We start from the raw sequence: 24,480 nt of genomic DNA, 5'->3' as shown, positions 1-24,480 counted from the left end.
GAGAGGGGAGTCCAAAATTCAGATATAAATCCATGTTTGTTTTCCTTCATTATTCCCCATTTTTCTGGGATGTTAGTGAAGACTGGAATAAAGGAAATGAATGATTGAATGAACTAATCCATAGATTAGCTTTTATATAGTCACCTTGAATGCACTGACTGCCCACGTGCGAAAGGCTTCTTCTTGCCCATTGAGTTCATCTCCTTCACCTATTGGAGTGAGCTGTGAAGCCCCTAGCTGGGCCAGTTTTCGGTCAATGGCATGAGCAAAGGCACAGAATTCAGGATACATGGTAGATCCCAAACCAAACACGGCATATCTGCAGAATGAGATACAAATAAGATCACTATGTTATGCTGAATGAAATGCAAAAGGACTCAATTGTATGCAAACCAAATAACAAAACATTTTACCTAATTTTCTTTCTCAGCAATTTCAGGGTGAGCAAGGAATTCTTCAATGTCTGTATAAAAATTCATAAAACATTTAAGGTTAGAAAAACACTCTTTGATTGATTTAAAACAGAAGTGAGTCCCTGATCCATTTCTTACTCATGTACACGGGAAAAATGAAATGTTATCTTTGAAACACAAAATATCCTGAGTTGGAAAGGACGCACAAGGATCACAGAGTCCAACTCCTGACTCCAAAAGGGGCTACCTAAGAAGTAAACCATACATCTAAGATTGTTGCCTAAATGATTCTTGAACTCTGGGATGCTTGATGCCATGATCACTTCCCTGGGGAGCCTGTTCCAGTGCCCGACCACTCTCTCAGAGAAAAGCTTTTTCTCAATATTCAGTCTGAACTTCCCCTGATGCAGCTTCATGCTGTTCCCTTAGATCCTATCACTGGTGACCAGGGAGAACAGATTAGCACCTCAGTGCTGATCTCAGTGGTCTTTGAGTTGAGCCTCATATATGCTTCTGAGGCAAGTATTACCTTTCCATTATTTGGAGAATCTCCATTTCCAAAAGTACTAGTAACCACTAAAAGAAGCGTTTCTTTTTCCAGGTCAGTGATGTTGTATTCATCCATGCACAGAATCTGGAAGGTATAAAGCTCATGAGAAATTGCTAGCAGACATAAGAACTAGCGTTAGATATCTCTGTGATTGTCAGGTGTGACCAAATTTACAAGCATTATTCCATATGAATAAAAAATCAAAATCTAGTCCAACTTACTTTTAGCAGACATTCTAAATACAGGTTTAGAGAATGAAGAATCTTGCAGAAGCTAATAAAACTAAGCAAACATCATCCTCCATTTGGTGTGACTGCTCTATACTTTCTTACCTTAGTGTTGAAGGCACAGCTGAACAAACTGCACAGATTGTTGGCTAGTGTTTCAGATTTCCCAGTCTCTGTTGCATAGATCACAGTGACCTTGGACCTCATTGCCATTGCTTTTTGCATGAGTGAAGATGCAAACAGTACAGCCCTGAGAAAAAAAAATTACATATCATCTTGGATATACCTATATAGTACTTCTGATTGTTTCCCAAACAATTTCCTAGATAAGGCTCATATTGAGCATGGCTTTTGCTTGGAAGCTTGTTTAGGGGCAATATGCTATAGATAGCCCCAAATAAGAACCTTAGATATGAGTATTACCTAAATGTAGAGATGTAAGTCTGTGATTCAAACAATTCAGGTGGTCCCTACTGTAATAATTATCCAAAAAATGTGTAACAGAATCATCCGGAAAAAAAAGAATAGTTGGACAAAATCATGAAGATGAACAACTTACTTTGCCAAGACACTCAATTTTATTTCTCTTTTCTTTGGCCTCCGGGACTCATCATGCCAGATGTGTGTTTTCCATGCATCCACCTAGGAAAGGAACGGGCAAGGGAAAGGGAAAAGGGAAAAGGGAAAGGAAATTAATTTACAGGTAAAATGCAAAACAACAAATATAGTTTCTGTATCTTTGAAAGAGACGGACTTGACAGAATCTGTTTATATAATTCACTGTCTGTACAAATACTGGATCAGTCTCTAGCAGTAAATTGCATTTTACTCGCAGCTTAGGAATTCAACAAAACTAATATTACCTTCCACAGTATAATAGAAATTTCCTGCTATTTTATGAATCTTCCTAGTGAACTTTCATTTGCATATACCATGACTAAGAGTGGTATGAGGAACAGGGGCTTTTTATTCAGACTTTTCCATGCTTCATATTAGCATCTGAACTTCTGAAGTTATCTAATAGAATCTTTATTTCTATTTTTTTTGACAATGCGTACCTGGTAGTAAAAGAAGGGAGTGAGGACGTAGTTCAGCATCTCCTGGTGGAACACGGGAGTTATGCTCCCTGACATAGGAGGTACAATCCACACCCAGTCAGCTGGGCAGCCTCCTCGCACACGGTACTCATTCTGCATATATTTCATGAAGGATTCAGCAGCTGAGTGGTGATCCATGATAGTAACGTTTTGTTTCTAGAATAATTGCAAAAAGACAGATATATTAAAAAACCCATTCTGATTTTGTTCCTGACATAGAGTACTCTTTTTGCTTTGGTTAATATTTCAAGGACTTTACACAATGCTGGGAAATAGTTAGTATTGGCAACTATTACATAAAGATCTAGGTGGACCTTGGACAAAGGACTCTTATTAAGTCCCTTTTATTTATTTAATTTTTTTTTACATCAGCTTTTTACCTCCCCAGCACTGGGAGAATGAAAAGCCTTTGATTCATTTTTCCTGTCTTTCATATTACTGTGATATCTTAAATAAACTGTAAATGCAAATGAAATAAATTAATCCAGTGGCTTTACATAGATTTTGACACTTAGACATCTGTGCTATAAGGGTGAACAATCTTGCCCTTTACTTCCTTTTCTTTTTCTCTCCCTTTTGCCTCCACCTGAGATTTTTTTCTGGAAACAACAGGAAATATGGTTTCCTTTGCTTTTCCAGGTGTAGATGAAGAATGACTCAATTGGAATTACATTGATAACCTCCCGTACACTGAGTGTACACTGGCAATATATTTGTATGAAGCTGTTGTAAGTGAAAGGAAAAAGAGATACACATTATTCAATGTCTCTCCAGATACCAGGCTCATCGACTTACTTGGAAGCTATAAAGCACAGCCACATTTATCTCTACAACAGCTCGGTCTTTCCATAGTGATGAAAGTTTGTTTGTTTCCAGTCCCATTCTTCTTCCTACCTCCTACAAGTGAAAAAGAGAGAGAAAATGGAAAAACAAACTTACTATGCTAGACTTAGACCTCATAATTTCTCCACCTCATCACATTAATATGCAGAAAAGAATATTACAGAAGGGGGACGAGTCAATCCTATGCCAGCAAAAGCGATGGTAGTACACACTTGATACTAGAGGTGAGCTTGTATTATGAAGTTATGGTTCTTGAAGCTATTCCAGTTTGGGGAAGTGGAGAGAGGGCTCTCTGGGACTAAATGGTTAAAAAGTAGCAGCATCTGGTTGTAAGTCATCATCATTAAATTGTAGTGGCAAGATGTCCAAGACCTGCAGCTAACAACTAGGACCCCACTGCCTTATCAACAGCAGACTGGAACTAGCAAATACATCTCTGAGAAATGTACAGTTAAAGACCAGAAGTCCTGAATCAACACTATTCAGGTTAAAAATGGGGAAGAAAATTGCTTTAGGACAGCAATTTCTGTATTTTTTTACAGGTGTGGTTTCACCTTTCTGGATAGGTATTTGGAACGGATATAGCAGAACACTGCAAAAGCAATCATGCAATCTGGCAGTCATAATCCTGACAGCAATTAAAGATGCCCTTAACAGTCAGGAGACTGTCAAATTAGCACTGATGTGTTAGTGGGAAGTAAATACAACACTCATCCCAGTAAAGGCTGATAGCGCCTCTTCTTTCAGAAACATTTCACCCACTGAGTCCATCTTCTTCTCAGATCTACACAATCCTTCTACTTCAGAAGATTACCTTCAGGATATTGTACCGCTGCACGTCACAGAAGTCTCGCACTCCTATCTCTGTCCCCATGTACCAGCCATTGAAAGGACATGCAGTAAATTCCAGGCCTCCCACCTCAAGGAGCATGTTGGCAACAGCAGGCAGCGCGTACCACTTCAGATCTAACTCCTTAAACCACTCATACCTGTTAAACAAGCATTTTGATTTATTACTTTATGTATCTTCTCCTCCTTTAGGCAGCAAGCAGAAAGTCCAAGAAGTGAAAGAGTACTATCTGTAGGGAGAATGACCCATCTGCAAAAGCTTGTAGCAAAGTTTTCATTTACAATGTGGTAACCGGGAATTGCCTGCTAAAGAGATTGCAGAACAGTATAATAGAGTTCTGCTATCTGCAGGCCACTCCCAATGCAAAGATGAAGAAAGAAACAAAGAGAGAAAGGCAATAAAGCATTATGTTATGAGTGCAGCCATGTTTCACATATGTATTACACTGGCATAAGAAGCTATGTTTTTTTACTTTGTGATATGAGTGAAATAGAGATTAGAAAAAAAAAAGATTTCCAACAGAAATGCTATTGGCTTCCTTAATTTAAATCTGATTTCATTGTTCTAACATGCATTTTATCTTTTAGGACAATTTACCATAATTTCATCCTAACAAAGAACTCATAAAATGACTGCCACAAGCAAAGGTTAATAACTTGCCAAGGTGAGGCAGAGGCAAAAATGCAATTATCTAAATCTGGTGTGCTTACTTTGGATGCTCCATTGGCACTTCAAGGATAATTTCTGGAGGGAATTCAAATATTTCTGGATCTTGGCCGTTCGCTTGGAGAATGAGTGGAACTACATCAAAGCGGCCATATTTCGGCTTCCACCCAAGCTCAATGCACAACTGTAAGTAAAGAAAGTGGGTTTCATTTTCTGAAGTCCCTCTGCCCCCAGATTTGAAGAAAAAAGAATGTGAACCCTCTGAGGTAAATTCTCAGTGGTAAAGGATGTCTTTTCCATTCAAACAGCACCAAGACATGTCGTTCAAGTAAAGATTGTGTAACTCACTTACGGGGAGATTTAGCTCTCCTTGTTCTGAGATAGAGGGGAGTATTTTATTGGAAAGTTAGGAATTATTGCTTCAGCCTGCACCTAGAACCTGTGGGGCTGGATACCCCATTTGCTTCTTACACCCAATCTTCCCTCCCACTCTGCATAAACATGCAAGAAAAATAAATGAAACACAGATAGGTTAGGCAAGATGGAAAACAGTTACGATTCTGTATTTGGAACTATACCTTTGTGAACTCCACACTTGCAGGGTCTCCCAGGATAGACCCATCTGGCATTTGATATCCAGCGTATCGGATGAGCTGGCTGTTCCAAACACGGAAATCATGTTTCCCATCAGTCCTCTGTGGGAAGACAGTGATGGCTGACCTGCCCAGAGAGATGATCAAATCCCGTTACGTAAAAGCAGCACATCAAACACATTCTAATTATTAAGACATAAATTGTTGCCAGCTGAAATTATTTTATATTTCTAAAATAAACATCTGTAGAAATAAAGTCATCCATTCTTTCCACCCACCTCCCCAAATCTTCAAATCATCTTTTTTCCCCAGGATTATGAAAGTTTTTGCAATTTCAGCCATAAAAGCTATAACTTTCAAAATAGTTGATGGTACATATGGGAGGAACGTGTGAATACCAGAAGACTTAAGAGCAGAGACAAGTAGTCAAAATATTTAGATAGATCACTTCAGGCCTATTGTGGAGTTTTGAATTCAGACCTGGAAGTGATACTCGTTATTTAAAATTCAAATTAAATACAGGCATACCTTATGTTTCCATTGTTTGTTGCATACTGAACATGACGACAGATATGCTCAAACATTTCCTTGGCTGTTTTACAGTCACGTGCATCGAATACCTATATGTTTCCCAAATAAAGGTGAAGAAAAAAATGATTTTGAAAGAGTAATGTAAGCTTATTATTTTTCTAACACAGCTACAGAAAGGAAAGATTAAGTAAAACACTTTAAGGAAAAAACGAAAAAGGAAAAGATTAAGTAAAACATGAAAAATGAACAATTTCTCAATTTACTTGTAGTTCCACTAGGGAAAGTTTATTTTTACTCTTCTTGTATGTACTTATATGTACTATTTGCACACATAATAATCCTTCAAGGTCCAAGACATGCACATGTTTCCATGACTTAATTGGTTCCTAACTAGCATCCCTACACAGGCTTTTATTCAAGTATGGAGTAGAGAAGTACAAAAAAATGTTGATTTTACAATATGTACAGGAGGGAGCAGTCCTTAGCTGAAGCAACTGGCAAATTTTACCAAAGTAAAGGACATTCTGATTTACAGCAGACAGCTATTTGGGCCTTAATTTCTAGACTCATAGGTTACCTGTAGATTGGACCACTGGATTCTCCCAATACATCTCGGAGCATTCCTCCAGGCCTGTTTGGCAGCAAAGATCAGTTCATCCTGTGTCAGATGGTAGGTTCCTGTTGTTTCTATTTCTTTGGTCACTGCTTCCAGTCGGGCCAGGTGTTCTTCTATTTTTGACCTGTTGAACAGGAAACAGCCATGAAAAGAAACAATAAGAATATCACTACTTAGAAAACTAATTTAAACTGCAGACTCTCCTTATGTTCTGGGTGAAGAAGAGCCCAAGCATTGCTGAAGCCAGAAAGCTTTAGAGTACAAGCCATCCTTTTGCAAGAGACTTCCATTTTCACTGATGATTTTATCTGCCTGGATGTAGGTAGAGCCCATTTCCAGGGAGGGGATGGGTATCTACGTTGGTTGAGATATGGCAAGTTTGGATATACACTGAGAAATCTGTCCTTGTTATAAATCTACACTGTCTGGATATGAATCAAGTAGACAAAAAATACTCTATCATTTATGAAAGCATCCATTACCTCAAAAAGTCAGTTTCAGGTGTGAAAAGTTACCATCATCTGCTCCCTATGTCCTCTACTGCACCACACTTTTGTCCCCAAAGCATAGCTGTTATCTACTGCAATAGTCCAGGCTCTGAGATTTTTACCAAAAAAGACCCTAAAAGTATGACTTAAGTACATATGACTCTTACTGAAGTCTAATCAGGATATTTTTTCTTGGCTTCATAATTTAGGAACTGGCCTTACTGAGTGCAAATGACAGAGCTTACTGGCCTAATGAAAGTAACATACTAGAAATTCAGTAATAACACTGTCCTTTCACCACCCAGTATGTACATGGATTGATCAAAAGTTTTTCTGTACAAATTTTCAGTTTAAATTTAAAATTTCTAGATTAGCTTGGTAAAAAGTGTCAAAACACAAACAAATAAAAATTAGAGAACAGGTTAGCTTCAGCCTAAAAGTGTAAGTACAGTGACTGCACTCTCAAAGTTCTATTCACAGGGACATAGGTCTTCTGAGCAAAGTAAGTTGATACCAAAAAGGAAGTGCTGAGCAGTTCCTTTGTCAGGGAAACCAACTCTAAAATTCTTTCGTTTGATAATAGAGAATGAAGTCAAAACATTTGGAAATATTTATCACAGAACAGACAAAAATTGTTTTGTTGGCCTACAGACAGAATGAAAATAGCCTGCACTGTCTGAGAGTTTTCACATTTTCAACAAGATGAAAGATCAAGGGCAAGCATATAAGATAGTGTAACTCAATGTGATCAAACAGCCATGGGCAGAAACACAGAGATGTGCAAATGCAATACTCTGGCATGTGAGCACAGCCTGTGTGTAAGATGGGGATTTTCAGAAAGATTTGTCTGGTAGAAAGCCTTGTAGAAGAGATCAAAGTGTCTAAAGAAGAAGCCAATATGTGGCTGAGTCCCTTTGAAAATTCAATACTGTTTTATAATGAAATGAGCAAACACTGAATTGTGATTTGAAAGCTTGTCACTTGAAAACTTTGTCACTGCAAATTCTTGGACCTAAACCAGATGTTCCAGCTTTTCCTGTGACATCTCTCTGCACCATCTCCATATTTGCAAAAACACAAACCTATTCTGAAGCTAGAGCATCTCTCTCAGCATGCTCAGTAAGCTTATGTTGACGATAGCGCAAAGCAAGGTTGAGAAGCAAGACAGCGTTCTTCCACCCTGTGGCCAAAGCCTTCAGAGACAAAACATACAATAAAAGAACACAGAGAAAAGATGCTTGGAACAGCACAAACCAAAAGCATTATCCACGTTATCTATATGTCTAAGACTAGTATGAGTAGGAGCTAATCCCATTAGCATCCAATGTTAAGAAAACAGAAGGTAACATTTTGAAAGAGTCCAAACCAAGCTGCTTGTTATGATGTGCTATAATGCAACACACTCAGAAGAGATAGGGCTGAGGAATGTGCTGTAAAGTGTCCATGCCTGTATTCCCCAGAACTGAGATTGGCAGACAGAGCATATGATGTGCAGTAATAGTTCTGTTTGCCTTTTGTAATAATCCATATCCATTTTTGGAATGCATACTATGTAATGGAATAGCTGCCAATAGCTGTGAAGAAATCAAGCAGCCTAGTCTCACACACAGGTAGGTAGTTAGGTAGAGGATTTTTATACCAAAAATGAGGATAAAGTTGGCTTACTCTTTAAATGAAGTGTAGTACTGCTTGACAAAGTCTACTGCCTGAGGTAAAAGCTCTTCCAGAGGAACTGGCCCATCTCTAGTGCCCCTCACCAAGCCCTTTGGGGTCATGAGTGCCCCTTGGCATGCTTTGGTGCGGCAATTGATAACCTGGAAAACAATCAAATGTTAAAAGCAATGTTGCACTATGGATCTTTTCAAAGGTATGAAAAATCACTGTTCAGGTTTCTGCATCTTACCTCCTTTGCTGTCAGGTGTAGTGTGTCAAGAAAGCTGGATCCATTTTCCAAGTTTCTTACTTTGAGATGTCTTGGACATCTTGATATTTGGTTTGAAGCTTTGATACCATTTACTGGGGGTTTCTGGCCAAAGAAAAGATAAAAATACACACTGTCTTCGGACCTATCAAATATCTTAATGCTTGATTTTTATTTTTTTGACCATTGGATGCAAAAATTAACTACAATGAACTAGGCAGAAATGTGATCTTTTCCAACATGAGTACATTCATTTGATTACAAAACTATTGATCCGATCCACAGTTTGATATGAAATAGCCAAAATGTTAAGTATTTTTCTACTAACCAAACAATATTTGCCACTGCAAACATCTTTTTAATTTCATTAAGGCTTCTTAACATAACAGTCACAGTCTCAGGAAAACAGTGATTCAAACAAAATTAGAGAAAGGACATGTTTGTTACTAAAGGCTGGGTTTTAGGTGTAAAGGCAAATAAAGGAGTTTGGCACTCCAGTCCAGGTCCTTGGTATCTCTTTCCTTTAAGGCTTACCAAAGCATCTTTTTATTCAGAAAAGATCTTTCATCCAAAGACCTCACAGCAGTCCTAACCTCCTGTAACCAGAGTGACTCCTTGTATGAGACCTTTGAGAAGTTTCGAGCAGTAAATACAACCTGTGTGAACTGTCAGTATCAGTCAATGAAGCTAAACACAGCTCTCTCCCACCACTGACCTCTGCTGAAGTTATGATAGGCGGCTTCTCTTTCTGCTTCTTGATTAGATCGTGCAATTTGGCATCATCTTTCACTAAGCTTTAAAAGAGACAAAGACAATTCAGTATAAGGTAACATACTTAGTTTTTATTTGTTAGGTTATCCTGTAGCATCACTAAATTGATGCTCAGAGTTGTCTCTGGAAGTGGCACTGAGTCAATAAGCCAAACATTCTCAGCAGCATGAGGGATGGAGTGGACTAGAAGTCAATAGTAAAACAACAAACACCCTTTCCACATCTCTGTGTGGGAAGGAAAGCAATGGAGAGGGCCCAGAATGGTAAAGATTGAGTAACATTGCTGTAAGCTAAGCAGAGGACATCTGTATGATCATGATCTGACCAGAAAATACTCAGAGGAATTAAACAAAGAGGGTGAAGGCTTCAGAGAAAATTTCTGAAAATTTCAGAAAGCTCAAGTCTCCAGCTCATTAAGCAAATAGTATTATTTTATATTAATTTCCCTTGTTTTCAATATTAACTCTGACTTTCTGCACTCCCGTTTTTGAATTTGGATACTGGTATCCAAATTTCAGAAGGTGTTCATAAACACCCAAGAGACATCCAGCCCACGACCTCCAAACCCCTTAATTCAGAGAGTTATATGTTATAGGTTTTATCTAGACAAGAGTATGTGATCACCCATTTTCACTTCCAAAATAAGTTGGTTTCACTTATCTTCACATTTGAACATGAACTGCTTTAAGCAATGGTAGTAAAGGGTAGGGGACAGGCAGAGAAATAAACTATATGCATTAGAGAACTGAAATAAGCAGAAGACTGAAAACTGGGAAATTTAATATGCATGTACAATTTATTTTATACAGTACCATGTATGAATTGTATCACAGAAATACTACATCAACTTAAATACTTTGCTAATTTTTATTGTATGCATATGCCTCTTAAGTCCTAGCATACATGTAACCATTAGAGCACACTAAATAAATTTAGAAGTATGAAAGATAAACCATGAAGATTTGTTTCCTCAATAATTGTATAACTTAGACACAATAGCTGAAATGTACCTTACTAAGTCAACACCACCCAGTGACCCCCAGGGACAACTGTTCTTTTGTTAAAATTACTGCAGTGGAAACACACTACTAGTTTCTCCAGATCCCCATGTTAGTTAATATCTTTACTTTTCAAACAAAAGAGAAACTATGAAACCATTAAAGGACAAAGATCTTACCCATGGATCTTCATATCTTTCTCCACGTTATTATTGATATCCTTCTCTTTGGAGGACTGGTTCTTAGCAGCATGAGGTTTGAATGCAAACTGCCATGGGCACAGCATTTTGTATACTTTATTTACAATTGTACTTCACAGTGCTGAACTCTTGTTTTGAGTGATGTTGGAACACTTCAGAGAGGAGGAAAAAAAAAAACAAGGTCAGTTTTTGACTAAGAAGGTAACTCCCTTTAAAAGGATGCAGAAACTCAGCAGACTAACAGATTTGATCTAATTAACTTCCTGTGTTTAAAAATGAAAATTACTTGACTCTTAGGGTAATGATACACTGACAAGGAGAAATGTTAATTTTAGTAATGCTGCAACCATACTTTATTCTAAACTACAGGGAAGAGTATTTCAAATGTCTCCCGGTTGCATAAATAGCCAATATCTGTATCTCTGAAAAACACATGCAGGCTCAACTTCTCCAAAAAAGACACTTTGAAACTTGTATTTTTTAAGTTCTTTGTTTTTCAATAGTTTGTTAAGTGTTACTAATTTTTTTGTTAATTCTCATCATTATACTTTTGCAAGGAAAAGGGATGTAAAATTTTGCTGTTTTATTCACATTATAATGATTCTCATCAGAAAAAAAATAATGCTTTGTTATTAAACCAGAGCATTTGCAATATATTCAGTTGCCTGAGCCAAATAGAATTGTGAGATCCCAAATTCTGTATTTTGTAATATATATACATAGCATATATTTGAATATAGATTGTATATAATTCTTATATAAATGTTAGATTTTATTGTTATTCATTTTAACATAGATTTTCTGCTAATTTCTGACTGTAAAGGATATTCTTGTGCCAGGACAAATATAGCAAACTTGTGTGACAAGGAGAAAGAGAGCAAACTAGAAAATTGCTAGGTAAAGAAGAATTAGCCTCAAAGTTTGTATGCATAACGTAACAGTCATATACTAGTCTACAAGGATGCTGTCTGCTGTAAAATCACACAGGAAAAGAAATGAATGCAACTATCTGTGCAGGAGCTGTAATGTGCTAAAACTTGTCTGTTAACACCAGTAAAAGAAATAGTGTGTAATAAGCATTTCTTAACAGTTACAAAGTAGGAACAAATCTAGACCACTACCCTGAAATAAAAAATGATGCAATGTGAGTGCTTATTATTACAAAGCATACTGTATATTATTGTATAGCATGCATAAATGAAGAGAGAAGGAAAGGAGAAGTAGAGAGATAGAAAGGGGGGAAAGAGGGGAAGTAAGAAAGTAAAGGAAAGGGAAGAAAAAGAATATAGAAAATAGAAAATAGGGAGGAAAAGAGAGAAAGAGGAAAAGAAAGGACAAAAGAGTAAAAGAAAACCGTGCAAGAGAGAAAAAAGAGAGGAGAAAGAGAGAAAAGAGGGAAAGAGTAAGAAAGAAAAAATAAAAGAGAAGGAAGAGTCATTTTCCATTCATTGGCAATTAGAGCAATAACTTGCTTGCTTGTTACGCTTTCACAACAGATGTTCAAATGAGGAACAAATGTTCAAAGAACATTTATAATGTTAAGTGTTACATGCACAAACCTTTAAAGACAGCTGGAAGGGGGATAAAGTTTTCAGAACTGCAGGATAGCTTGGAAATGAGAGGAAAACTGATTCCAACACTTTGCTCCTAGTAAGGAAAAAATAGTTTGCCATACAATTATTTCCCTTTGCAAGCTGTAGTAAATCAACAGTCAGTTGAACAATTACACAGTGTTGTCTTACCGTGTTTTTGTGAGAGATTCTTCCAAATGTGCAAGGAGATGGTCTTCTCTATGGAAGTTGCTTCCCTTTAACCTCTCCTGCTCTGCACCCGTCCTGTGAGGCACAAGCATTTTATACTCCAGGGCTACGTATGCAAAATAGCACAGTAAGACTACACATGGACAGTGGACAAAAGGGGAATCCCTAAAGGTTCCCACTGTTTCTTTCTGTGTGGGAGGGTGTGTAGCTGATGTCCTGCTACTGCATTACATAACCTGCAGCGCCTGGAGACGGAGCTGTGACTAATTCCTGATGTTACAAGCATCCCTTCCTTCCTGTACAGGGTGCTGCAGTTCTGATTCCTGCAAATGCTCAGTGATAAGGGCAATAGATTACAGTGAGCAGTTTTTGCAATCTTGCAGGCAATGTTAAAATGCAAAAAAAGAATCCTGAAGTAACTCTTACTGATCAGATCAGTGGTTGGCTGTTCTACACTCAGCCAGGGGCTGTAGAAAGCCTAAGTCTGTGACTTTCATAAAGAAGTTTATATAAATTGAACAGTATCAGAGAGCTCTATGGAATGTATCAGTAAATCATTTAAACAGGTGCTTATAACTAAACACAGGTATTTTAACATGAATTTACACTTAGTAATGTATTATTTCCTAATTTTTGATACCATTTTAAAGAACACTTCTCAGTATAGTATTTGTAGAGTTGCTTCCTCTCCAAACCCTATTCGAGCTATTGCTGCCTGTGAGGTTTGCTCTTTCGTGCTTTTCCAACATATTAGACAAACTGGAAGGAAACTGCAACTCCCTGAAAGCATAAACTATTCACATAATTTATGTGTAAATGCCAGAAGGACAAATAAATGATGAAGATGGGACTATTGAGCTGATTTTAAATTTAAGACAAAATGTGGATCTAAATATAGCACAAAGTTATGTTTCTACTTGAGGTCTACTTGTTTCTCCTTGAGGCCACAAGCAATCCAGGAGCCAACAGTGGCATGCAGAACAAAGTGCTCCCAGGCAACTGCAGGCTCAGAAATACTGTGGTGTGCCAGTATGGTCTCAAGGATTTTAGCCTGAGCTGTTTGTTTGTGAGCATTATGTATGACTGAATAACACTATGTTGAAGAAACATTTTAGATCTGTTTTCAAATTACAATGACAAAGAGAGAAAGATTTACAAGTGCTAATCAAGGATCTGTAGATCTGCACAGGGCTATAAGAGAAACAAAGAATCCCAGGTTCTCTTTCATTTGTCACTTTTCTACTGGACAAGCTTAGGCAATACATTTTTTTTCTGTATCTCAGTTTGTCTATTTAAAAATGAACATTATGTGCTTGTGTAAAGCACTCTTAGACGTAGTGTTATGACTACATGTGTTCGCGCGTGAATACACCTGTATACATATCACAGCCAGGACTGCTAGAGAAGAACCTCTTGCAAAATGGTCCTGGGTTTGCTGCAGTTTGAGCATTCATCTGCTTGACTGTATCGTGCTTGTGCCTCTTTGCACTCACTGCTCATCAATATTCCATACATTTTTTAACACAGCTTTTTGATTTGTTTTGTTTTGTTTTTATTAACTGCATCTCACTAGTCAAATTGAAAGTGTCTGAACTGAAGGAAACTTGAGAAATCAAAAAACAAGGTTACACCCATCTTGGCATTTGCTGTTTTGTCAATGTTTAAAAATTGTTTCAATCCTTCCCCTTCTTCTAAAATCTGACCTCACTTTTCTATAGATCACAAGGAATCTTAATATAGTACCTTAAAAAAGGGACAGATCTTAGTAGAGATTTAAATGAATTCAGCGATGCTTAATTATTTCTAAGCTTTTATTACTCACCATCCCCACTTCTTGCTTTGAGACTGCTGAGAACAAGGGAAGGTTACATCGGGATTAGGTAGGAAAGATCAGGTTTGGAATGACCAGAAGAGGAGAAACATCTTCTTTCCTCATAAGCACTGTTTATAGGATTGGCAGACACACAGCCATTCAGCAAACTGCTTAATCACTCCAGTTTTTCAAAAAGGATCTGCTCTTTTACTCACCCAAATCAATGACAAAACACTATTACAAGAACAAGACAGCACCACTCATTTCTTAGGTGGAGTTAGAGATTAGCTAAACAAGCTCACCGTGCACTCCTTCCACAAATACCTTACTCTGCATGGAGAGTTCCTCCTTTAGAAAACCTGTTCCGCACTGATTCCTTTTCCTACCCAAGCCACTTCTGCCTCTGCCATATCAAAACGCAAGATCTGGTTGCTTTTCTTGCATTACCTTTGACAAAAGAGGTATCCTTTCAGAGCAGAATGTCTGACCTATTCAATGGCATTCGAAGCATGCAGCAATTTTTAATCAAATTTGGTTTTGTTTCTTCAAACACAAACAAAACTATAGTTTGTAGCCTCAACAACAGGCTTTCTTCAGTTTCATTCAAAACCAAGTCACATTCTTTGTCTGATTGCAATATTCTGCATGAGCTCAAGAAGCTGTAAGGAGCTATGCTTGTAAGGTTGCTCCTCCGAGATCCTGCAAACTTGTGCCCTAAATGAACTATTACACTGAGGGGACGCTGATGATAACAAAAGCTTATTTTCCTAACTTCATGTAACCCCACAGAAAAGATTTTCAGTTGTCCCAACTCATCCTAAATCACTAGGGATTTTCTTCTAATGTTCTTTACCTATCTAATCCAAGACGTCCTGTGACGGTCTTCCAGAAACGTTCCGTACCACATCACAAACGAGACACGTAACACTGCAGCCACCTGTCACTTCAGGAGATCTGACTTCAAATGCTCCACCTCTGACAGGGTGGAAGCTCTCTATTTGCATTTACAAACTGCTGGCTCTGTCCCTTATGCTTTTCCTTTTCCTGAGGAAACCTGCACTTTGCTTCCTGCTTCACGCCGTTTGCCCCCTTCACTGGCTGACCAGGCAATTGGTGCTTAGAGCACCGGTAACACAGGAGTGTTAGAAAAGGGTTGCAAAGGACCTCCACATGACACCTGGTCCATCTCCCTGCCCTGTCAGCAGGATACCTGTAACCAACGTATTTCTGAACCACCAGAAAACACATACAGGTCAGTATGAGGGGCAAAACTCACAGAGAAAAAAAAAAGAAAGAAAAAAAAAAAAAGCTGCCTAGTTACTGAGATAACATACCAAAGATTAAGATGGTTAGATAAAAATCATCATCAAAGATCATCATCAAAGACCGTTTACATCAAGAAAATGGACTCATGCTCTTCAGTAAAATGCTCATTACACACTTGACTACTTCATGGTACAAACAATTTAGCTCATTTGGCTAATGAACATTCATTCACTTTCTGTTCTTTTTCTGGTCTGACGTTCTGTTTTATCTATTAGCTATGACTCTTCATTCACATTTTCCATCTCGTTATCATCACTTAACTGTAGGAAAGACATCACTTCCCTGGCAACTCCTCACTATGTATTACATGCACGAGAAGTTATCTGAAGACAAGAATATTCTCTTTGGTTGTGCAGTATCGTTTCTGACACAACGGGACACTGAGCCACTGGAAAGCCTCGCTTTACTTTTTCAACTCAGAGGTAAATGAATACCTGAATAATGATAACAGTGAGGATTTGTGTCGTTGACTGGGTGCCATATCACCTTGGGACAGAGTCTACAAGTCCCTTCACTAGCAACTTTGCACTTCTCATACAAAAATGTTTCCTAAAAAAAAAAAGTTCCAAAATTCCTACACTGAATGCCAAATGTACCAGAAATGGAAGAGGAAGCTTGCAACACATGGATCGTGAAGAATCTAGGAATGGTAGGCTGAGAAGTTCTTAAAGGTTACAGGTGACCTTTTCTTTGTCTTGTTTTTCACTGCTTGCTAATCTCACTTGGGTCTGTTTCAGTCACTGGCTTTACCACTCTTCTGGGTGGAGTATGGTGCAAATGCCCCTGTACTACAGGATGGAGACAGAAACAGTGACAAGTGCACATGCACATCACAGACAATAACACGGTAATATAGACTAGAATTTTTTACTTTCTAACTCGCTACTTCTTTAAATGTCTAATGGAGACATGGAAAATGAAACTGGTAATTTTTATCAAGATGTGAGACTTCAAATTGATCAGTTTGCTGCATTTAATTTAGAAGCTGAAAAAATGTAACAGGTTTTCTTAGAACACTTTCTTTCTTTATGACATCCCACCCTCAACCACAAAAAAGCCGGTCCATGGCAGCTAGCTCTTAGACACTGTACGTCTTCAGATGAAGATCTATGCAGTGATACAATCGAGTTTCTCTCCAATCCTTTTCTGCCTTTGTGCTTTGGAACCGCAATAAATGCTCTGTTTTTATTGGAAGCTTCCTTACAGTACCAGGTTCTGACAATGAAACATATGATCAATACTGCTAACAACTATTGTTAAAAATGGGCTCCCAAATATCTCCTCATAGTGACTATCGTTAATCATCTTCTATTCCACTGGTTTGGATTTTCACTTCCCAAAGAAAATTTGTTTGCTTTGAATGCAGCCTTAAAATTTGCAATATTGCAAACCCATTTGTTTGGTCTAGTGTTTTGCTTGCTTATTGCATCTTTAAGGACCATCCATGCCATTTCAAAGGATTTTAATGTATTTATCATTAACTGTAGCATCTTCATTAGGTCCTTCATTATTTTGGAATGTACTTATAAAGCGGGGATAGCAACTTTCTATCAAAATTGAAAACAGACTCAGGTATCGGCACTTTAAAATATGCAAATTTGAGTACGATCCCAAATCTACTGTCTGGACTCCCACTTTTTATTTTGTGCACGCTTAAAATTTACTAAAATGCATTTTAAGGTAATAAGTGTGATGTTTCATCTGCCACATCCTGATCTAGGAAGTCTAAAATTGTATATCAGCTGACAGGGCAGGGTGGAAAATTTCATGGTGTGAACGTCTGAGAGTGAAAATGAAAGTGAGGGAGAGTGTTAAAAGTTACAGTGCTGTGCCCGTAAACCCATCCCTTCCTGTCCGCAAGCTGTAAGAGTCAGGCCAAATACAGAAGTGGAGTAATAACATAAAATCCCTTCATCATCCGTCTTTTTCAAAATTTCCATTTGTGCACGTCACGAACATTGACGGGGAAGTAAAGAAGGGAGACAGCAACCAGACAACCAATAATCGGATTTTTGAGACAACGTGCACCCAGGCACAAACTGAAGTGACTTCTCAGAAGTACTGACTGGGTGAGTCAGTCCCGCAGGATCCTCAGCCCCAGCTGCAGCAGCAGAGGCTGGCTGCTAGCAGATTAAAGCAAGAAGGTAAAACAAAACCTGGCAGTTGCCCAGTAGCCTGTGTGTGGCTGCTTGCTGGGCTCTGTGCACGCTGGGTTGCACATCCTACGCTCCATGACATAACTGCATTATATTGAGACTATTGAAGACTTCACTGTCTGGAGAGTAAGGAAAAGCTTGCTTGTGGATGAGAAAAACAGAACTACAAAACTACTTGGGACCTGCAGTTCACGCTTGTCACAGCTGTAGTGTAAAGAAAGGTGACATTAAGACTACCATGTGCAAAAAGATTGGTTTTGTCTCAAGAATTAACAGTGGGCTACAGAACGGCAGGTGTGCTTTCATTTAGTAGCAGCGTGGTCTGAAGTAACCGACAGCTGCTTGATATCAGAGCGATACGGAACTTCTAGTCAAGGTCAGACCATAAAAGATTTGAATACTGGTTACGAGAAATAAAATCCATAAATATCTGCACTGAAATTAAGAACAGAATATTGAAGTATAAAAGTATAGAAGCAACCCTTAAAAAAAACTAAAAATACCTAAACCAGAATGGAACACAAGCTAAAATTCAGCCTAAGAACTCACAAGGACTACTTTTTTTGTGGCATAACTACATTCTGCATTTCTGTGCTATTTTTCATCCAAAGGTATGAAAATATCATTAAAAAATACACATAATTTTGATCTCACTGCACAGTCCCCTCACAATATAAGGGAAAAACAGCCAAATGCTCTATTATTTCTCATGGGGATATACTAGAAATATCATGAAAACAATTCACTTCCACAGAAATTGCTCAGAAAACTGAAGTTGAATAGAGAATGATATAGTTTTGAAGGCTGATTTAGCCACTCTATAAAAAAGTACGGTTATAATTCTGTTTTATCATGGAAGGTGGGTCATGTTCTTCAGCTTAGTAGGACATGAAAACTTACCCACCACTCACACCAAATTAATGTTTAAGGTCAGTCTGAGCATTAAGTGAGTTCTCTCAATCCAGTGTCCCATCACTGAGTTCTGAAATGTGGTTGTTTCTTACTTTTCCACATAACTTTCTCCTAAATGAATGACTTCATATGTTTTTAATGCTGCAATTGCAAAATATATTGCATTCTTTTTATGAAATACTAACAGAGAATCTTTCTTCAGTGTTTAATGAGCTCTCAAAAAGGTTATTATTAAGTCTACTGGGAACTCTACCAAAATCCCCAAAGCCTGAAATCTATTTTTGCTATGTTCTGTTTTGGAAGCACATAGGCACACTTTTAAAATACTGAAAATCACATTTTTGCTTAATACTAAAGTGGGTAATACACTCAGGTTAACTTTAGATGCAAACAGAAGGAACATTGTTCCATCGTGGATTAAGAGAGCAGGAAGTTAATTCATTAGAAAATGATTAAAGATCATTACCTGTAGCGGGAAACAATCAAAAAAAGTGCTTTCAAGTACTTTTTTTTTTCCTCACAGCATAATGTCTTTGTTATCCTTCCCTTAGTAGTTCATCTAGTCTAACCTCCTGCTCAAACCAGGGTCAGCAATGAGGTCAGAGCAGGTGGCTCAGGGCTTGATCCAGGCTGGTCTTGAAAACTTCCAAGGAAGGAGAGTGCACAACATCTCTGTGCAACCTACTTCACTGCTAAAATGTCCTCATGGCAAAAAAAGTTTTTCCCTATACCCAGTCTGAATTTATTTCAGTTTCTGCCCATTGCTTCTCATGCTCCCACCATGTGCCGCTGTGAAGAACTTGGCTCCATCTCCTCGGCAACCTCCTCATAGGTCTTGGAAGCTGCTACTAGGTCCCTTGGGTCTCCTCCAGGTGAATAAGCCCAGTTCCTTCAGCCTCCGCTCTTGAGGCATGTGCCTTAGTCCCTGGCCACCTTGGTGTCCCTCCACTGAACTCACTCTCATTTCTCAATGTCTTTCTTGTATTGGGGCACAAGCTAGAAACAGTATTCCAGCAGAAAAGGATGCAGATATTCTGATTGTGCTGCTTTTCCCAACCCACCTTCTTTCTTTAAAGGTTCCAGGCTAGCACTGTACTATTTAGTTTGGTCTGGGACAAACGCCGCTTATTCCCCCAGTTCCTGACAGGAAAACTAGCCTGTGAATCTAAGCTTGGAAGAGGGAACACCACCTGGGAGTTAGACAAGTCACTTATTAAAAAGAAGAAGAAAAGAAAAAAAACAATGTGGAAAAAACTGTGTTGAAATTTAGTAAGGTCAGATTCTAGAAAGTTATGGACTTAATTATGAAATGGGCTAAGTCGTAGGGTTTAATCTATAATAAACAGTCCTAATAAAAAGAAAGGAGTACTACAAATTAATTAGGAGGTGCTCTGATTATCCATAAGATTTTTTTTGTCTCTATTCCTAAAAGGATAGGCTGTAAAATAATCATGTAAAGCAGTCTAAATGTTTCATCTAATTATTGCAGTAAGGGTATATTTGGGCCACAGCCACCTAAGCAAAAGGAGCTGATGTAGACTGTACTTCACTGTTTACAAGGCTTAAAGGTTCCTGAGTGACAGAAATACTACTTCTGGCATGTTCTTACCTCATCTTATTTTTATGATTAGTTTTGGCTTAGTCATCTGATACTTGGCAGAAGGGACTGTAAAGGGGAATTTTCTGTGTCTTTACAACACTGTCCATAAAGTTAAAGTAGTTCAGGATAGCTCTACGACCAGCACAAGCTGAAAACCACTATATTATTTCCTCCTTTCTTCTCCTGTACAAGCTTGAGCCAATCCAGTACCAACAGATAGTTTCTAAGACTTAATTACAAACTGAGGATTCTTCCCAGTGGTGCTTTTGGGGATCAGTATTCCCTGTATTACCATGAAGTGTCAAAGCCATCATCCAATATACCATCTCTAATTCTACTTCCTCCCATGCTTCTGGTTTTGAAATCACATTTCTTATCAACAGAAGTGCAAATCTGAACGTAAGACAGATGACTGACATCCTGAAATGACTTCATAATGAAAAGACAAATTCTCACGGTTAACAAATGTCTTGATTTGGTAGAACGACTGTATCAGTAACGACTTTCCAAGCACATAATGACGTATCCACACTTTCTGCCCATGCAATGTCTGAAAGTTCTGGATAAGAAATTAAGTGATAGCTCATGAATACTTTTGGTAGTTTTTTTGCACTACCTTCCTCATCTCAGACCAACTCCTACCCAGTTAGATGATAATTTTGGAAAGAAAAAAAACACAACAACACAAACCAAACAAACCCACCACCCCACCTCCAATAATTGACAGAATTGAATGCACCATGGAGAATTGGTGACCATTGTCATCAAGGAGGAAGACTGCAGGTGCATGTTGATAAACACAGATGAGCACAGTATAAACTTAATGATCAGCAATCCATCAACTAAATTTTGAACAGACTGCAGGTGTTAATATTGACAAAGTCAAAAATGAGAAAAAAGGGAGCGTAGTTCCTCAGTAAAAGACATGCTGCTGTCTTCTGTAATGTTTACTTTTCCAAAACATTGTATGTGGCATGGCAAATGAAGGCAATTAATCAGTGGTCAAAGAAACTTTAAAATCCTCCTTATGTCTTCCCCATATTTAGCCGTTGTAACAAGGAGGAATGTACTTGCTTTTGGTCTACTGCAGAAACTAAATTTTGTAAAATTAGATAAACAAAAGCATTTCACGTTTAATTCTGGTAAACATGATTAAGCATGGTATATTTCTGTAAGTATTCCAAGGCAGTGAAAAATGGTGTAAAACCTGACTGAATGCTCACTGAAGTACACAGAGGTCTTACCTTTTACTTCAGAGGATTTGGATCAGGTCACCAATTAACAGTATGAGAAGTAAACAACCAGAGAAGTAATTATTCAGAATATCTTTGTTCTTATAGACCAAGGCAGAACTCGGTAATGCATAATGGCAAGATTTATCTTGGCTTTTCTTTTAACAAGCACTCTATGAACTCCAGGTTCTTAGAATTTTACAGAGTTCTACAGACCAAAGCTGTACCATTATGACCTGTGATTTCTTTCAGACACAAATCAGAAAATAAATTCTTAGTAGTAAATAAATAATAAATAAAATCACACAAGCACAGCATACCGTAAAGTCAGCTGATTATAGGTTCAGTTTGTTACCTGATCTGCTCCTACCAAAGTGCCTTTGTTAGATGAGAGTTTAGGGTTCCATTCCTCCCTCAGCTAGACATGGATTTTCATTCAAGTTACTTTTCATGCTACCATTCATATTGTATACATTCTTTGTATTATTAAATCAGCTGTAAAACCTGCACTATTGCTTATGACGGAACTTGAAGGATAATGAACAAACACAGGGCAGGGATTAACTATTTCTTAAATTTCATAATACACACCTGGTGTCTTTTCAGAAGATCTGCATTTAATCAATGAGAAATTACCAGACTCAGTAGCATGTAACTGTGTGAAATACTATTGGTTGGAAAATTATGTCAGTTGGGAGCAGAATTTCGATTTCTCTCTATTTTTAGGCTGATGCTTCTTAAATAATGCTTCTTAAAATGACTGTGACCATTCTAGTATCTTCCCAATTCAGTATCATGTTAGCAGGGGAATAACCATTTAACTGTCATTTGGTCACTTGTCAACAAAGTCCTAAACAGTCAGAGAGGTAAAAGCTCTAATTCCCTTGGTTCTTAAATGCAACAAACAAACAAACAAACAAGCAACAACAGCAAAACAAAACCCACCAAAGCAAACAACGAAAACTAAAAACAAAGAAAACCAAACCAAAATGAAAATAAAACCCACCACAACAAAAACAGTATCCAGATCCACTACGAGTTGTTGCTTTCTGTCTTGATCGTGACACCCTAATTGTTGGTTGCAGTTACAATTATGCAACGTTACACAAATAGTAAAAGAGAGACCCTTCCATGTAATCCAAAAGGACACAACAGAATATGAAACAGCAGTCCAGAAAAGTGATCTTATTTTCCTGATCTTATATGGCAACACAGTGAAACAGCAAAGTAACACCAAGCATAATTTTTAAGGTCTTCCAAGTTAAGTATCTACAAGCAATATGAGAATTACTTTTGAAAATCTTGGCTATAAAGCTGCAACCTTCTATGTGATGTGCTTTCAGCTAACAGAAGATAAACTCCACAGATCTCCTCGGGGAGAAAAGTCTCTCCAAGACTCAACAGGTTTCTGCATTCTCTACTGTAAACAACAATTAAACACTACTTTGTGATCTCTAAAAAGAAGAAAAAAAAAAGAAAAGAAAAAAGAAAATAAAAGAGAGCCCTTGCAGTTGCACAATTGTGGAAAACCAATGCTTTATTTTTAGGCATGAAAATCAGTCCTCAGATCAGTGAGTATCAGGGAGGTGTCACCAGCAAACACAGTCTATAGCCGTCTGCCATCATGATATAATATTTTCCAGGCTACTAACTTCTGTTTGATGTTTTGAAACACACTGTTTTCCTTGTTCCTTGTTTCATACCATCTGAGATACAGCTGACTTTCTGAGGATTAAATGACTACAGAGAAAATGAAGGTAAAACTGAGAAAATCCCTGATCCTGTGTGATGTTACCTAATACAGAACATACGTCAATCTAATAGTTACAAGAATTTGTCAACTTTATGTCTTTTAAAAACTACTTTTAAAATATTTTAAAATGTTCTGTGGAATAGCAGGAAATCTTAATCAAAACACTATTTTAAAAATTCTTCCAAGAAGCATGGAAGGATACCACAGACTCTGCAAAAAATAAGCTGCAATAATAGAAGGACATACAGCGCACTAGTTTTTAACCAGATGAAGCTTAACACAAGCAGAAGGAAGCCCATGTAACAAAGAGGTTCAACCTAATGCTGGGGGGCAGCAGCTGATACAGCACTATATATGAGGCAGTTAAGCATCCAGCCAAATTTTGCTCAGAAGTTATTGACTCAAAACACAAGTTTATCCTTTTCTAAATGGATTAATGTAGAATATGATTCTTCTAGGGAAAAAGGCACCCAGGTTAATAATGACAGAACAGGGAACTTAACTTCTTATGCCTCCCAGGTCCTAGGTCAGGACAACAAACACCAGGTCCAGAATTCTCTTCAGACTCTCCCAGGTTACTTAAGCACACAGGGTTTCCCCCTTTGTTTAAGTGTGGAGTGATGGGACCTCTCCGACTAAGAACAAAACCAAACATTGTTAAACAGTTACCTGCAAGTGGCAGATGCCTCCATCTGCTTCTGAACTTTAAAAAACTATTTTAAATATCAGCAAACAGTTATGAGCAAAACAGAAAGTATTCTTCAAAGATTTTTTTTTTTAATTTAATGTCTGCCCTGATTAATCACGAGCTGAAAGGAATACTTGATGACTACTGTGTATTTCAGTTAACACTATTTCATAAAATCTGGCTTGACAGAAGTATAAGATAAATTAAATCAAATAATACAAAAGTTGAAAGACACACCAGCTGGCTTATGCTCAAGAAGAAATACACAGCCCCTCGGCAGTAGGAAACACCACAGCAAAGCAACTGACCAAGTGGGTAGCACAGCGTAAAGCCATTTCCATGCGTTACTGACTTGCTTTAAAACACAGTTCTTGACAAAGAGACTTCTCAGGTAAATGTATGTGATTTTGGATGACACCTCCAAGCATGGGGAGGATAAGAAGGTGATCAAGTTAATAGTCAGCATGGATTCACCA

The 24,480-nt window shown here is 37.9% G+C and overlaps 1 protein-coding gene across 4 annotated transcripts in view; it reads right to left on the bottom strand.

The window, feature by feature from the left end:
- Positions 1-24,480, bottom strand: part of NOS2 (nitric oxide synthase 2) — a 38,004-nt gene that overhangs the window by 8,184 nt on the left and 5,340 nt on the right. The window contains exons 3-20 of one of the 4 annotated variants that reach the window (XM_080562763.1): positions 12,507-12,599; positions 12,324-12,411; positions 10,744-10,916; positions 9,511-9,589; positions 8,778-8,900; positions 8,540-8,688; positions 6,348-6,510; positions 5,768-5,859; positions 5,225-5,366; positions 4,691-4,830; positions 3,945-4,119; positions 3,083-3,184; positions 2,249-2,443; positions 1,750-1,832; positions 1,296-1,440; positions 943-1,047; positions 414-463; positions 145-319 (exon numbers count right to left, since the gene is read on the bottom strand). In XM_080562763.1, coding sequence (XP_080418889.1) covers positions 145-319; positions 414-463; positions 943-1,047; positions 1,296-1,440; positions 1,750-1,832; positions 2,249-2,443; positions 3,083-3,184; positions 3,945-4,119; positions 4,691-4,830; positions 5,225-5,366; positions 5,768-5,859; positions 6,348-6,510; positions 8,540-8,688; positions 8,778-8,900; positions 9,511-9,589; positions 10,744-10,850 — 2,025 coding nt within the window. In that variant the 5' untranslated portion in view covers positions 10,851-10,916; positions 12,324-12,411; positions 12,507-12,599. Of the gene's footprint in view, positions 1-144; positions 320-413; positions 464-942; positions 1,048-1,295; positions 1,441-1,749; positions 1,833-2,248; positions 2,444-3,082; positions 3,185-3,944; positions 4,120-4,690; positions 4,831-5,224; positions 5,367-5,767; positions 5,860-6,347; positions 6,511-8,539; positions 8,689-8,777; positions 8,901-9,510; positions 9,590-10,743; positions 10,917-12,323; positions 12,412-12,506; positions 23,924-24,480 lie in introns of those variants that run through there. The other 3 variants (XM_080562762.1, XM_080562761.1, XM_080562760.1) reach the window with 3 other exon arrangements.

The sequence above is a fragment of the Anser brachyrhynchus genome (genome assembly GCF_964034855.1).
Source record: "Anser brachyrhynchus genome assembly, chromosome: 20".
NCBI lineage: Eukaryota > Metazoa > Chordata > Aves > Anseriformes > Anatidae > Anser > Anser brachyrhynchus.
This window is presented reverse-complemented; position numbering and strand designations above follow the sequence as displayed.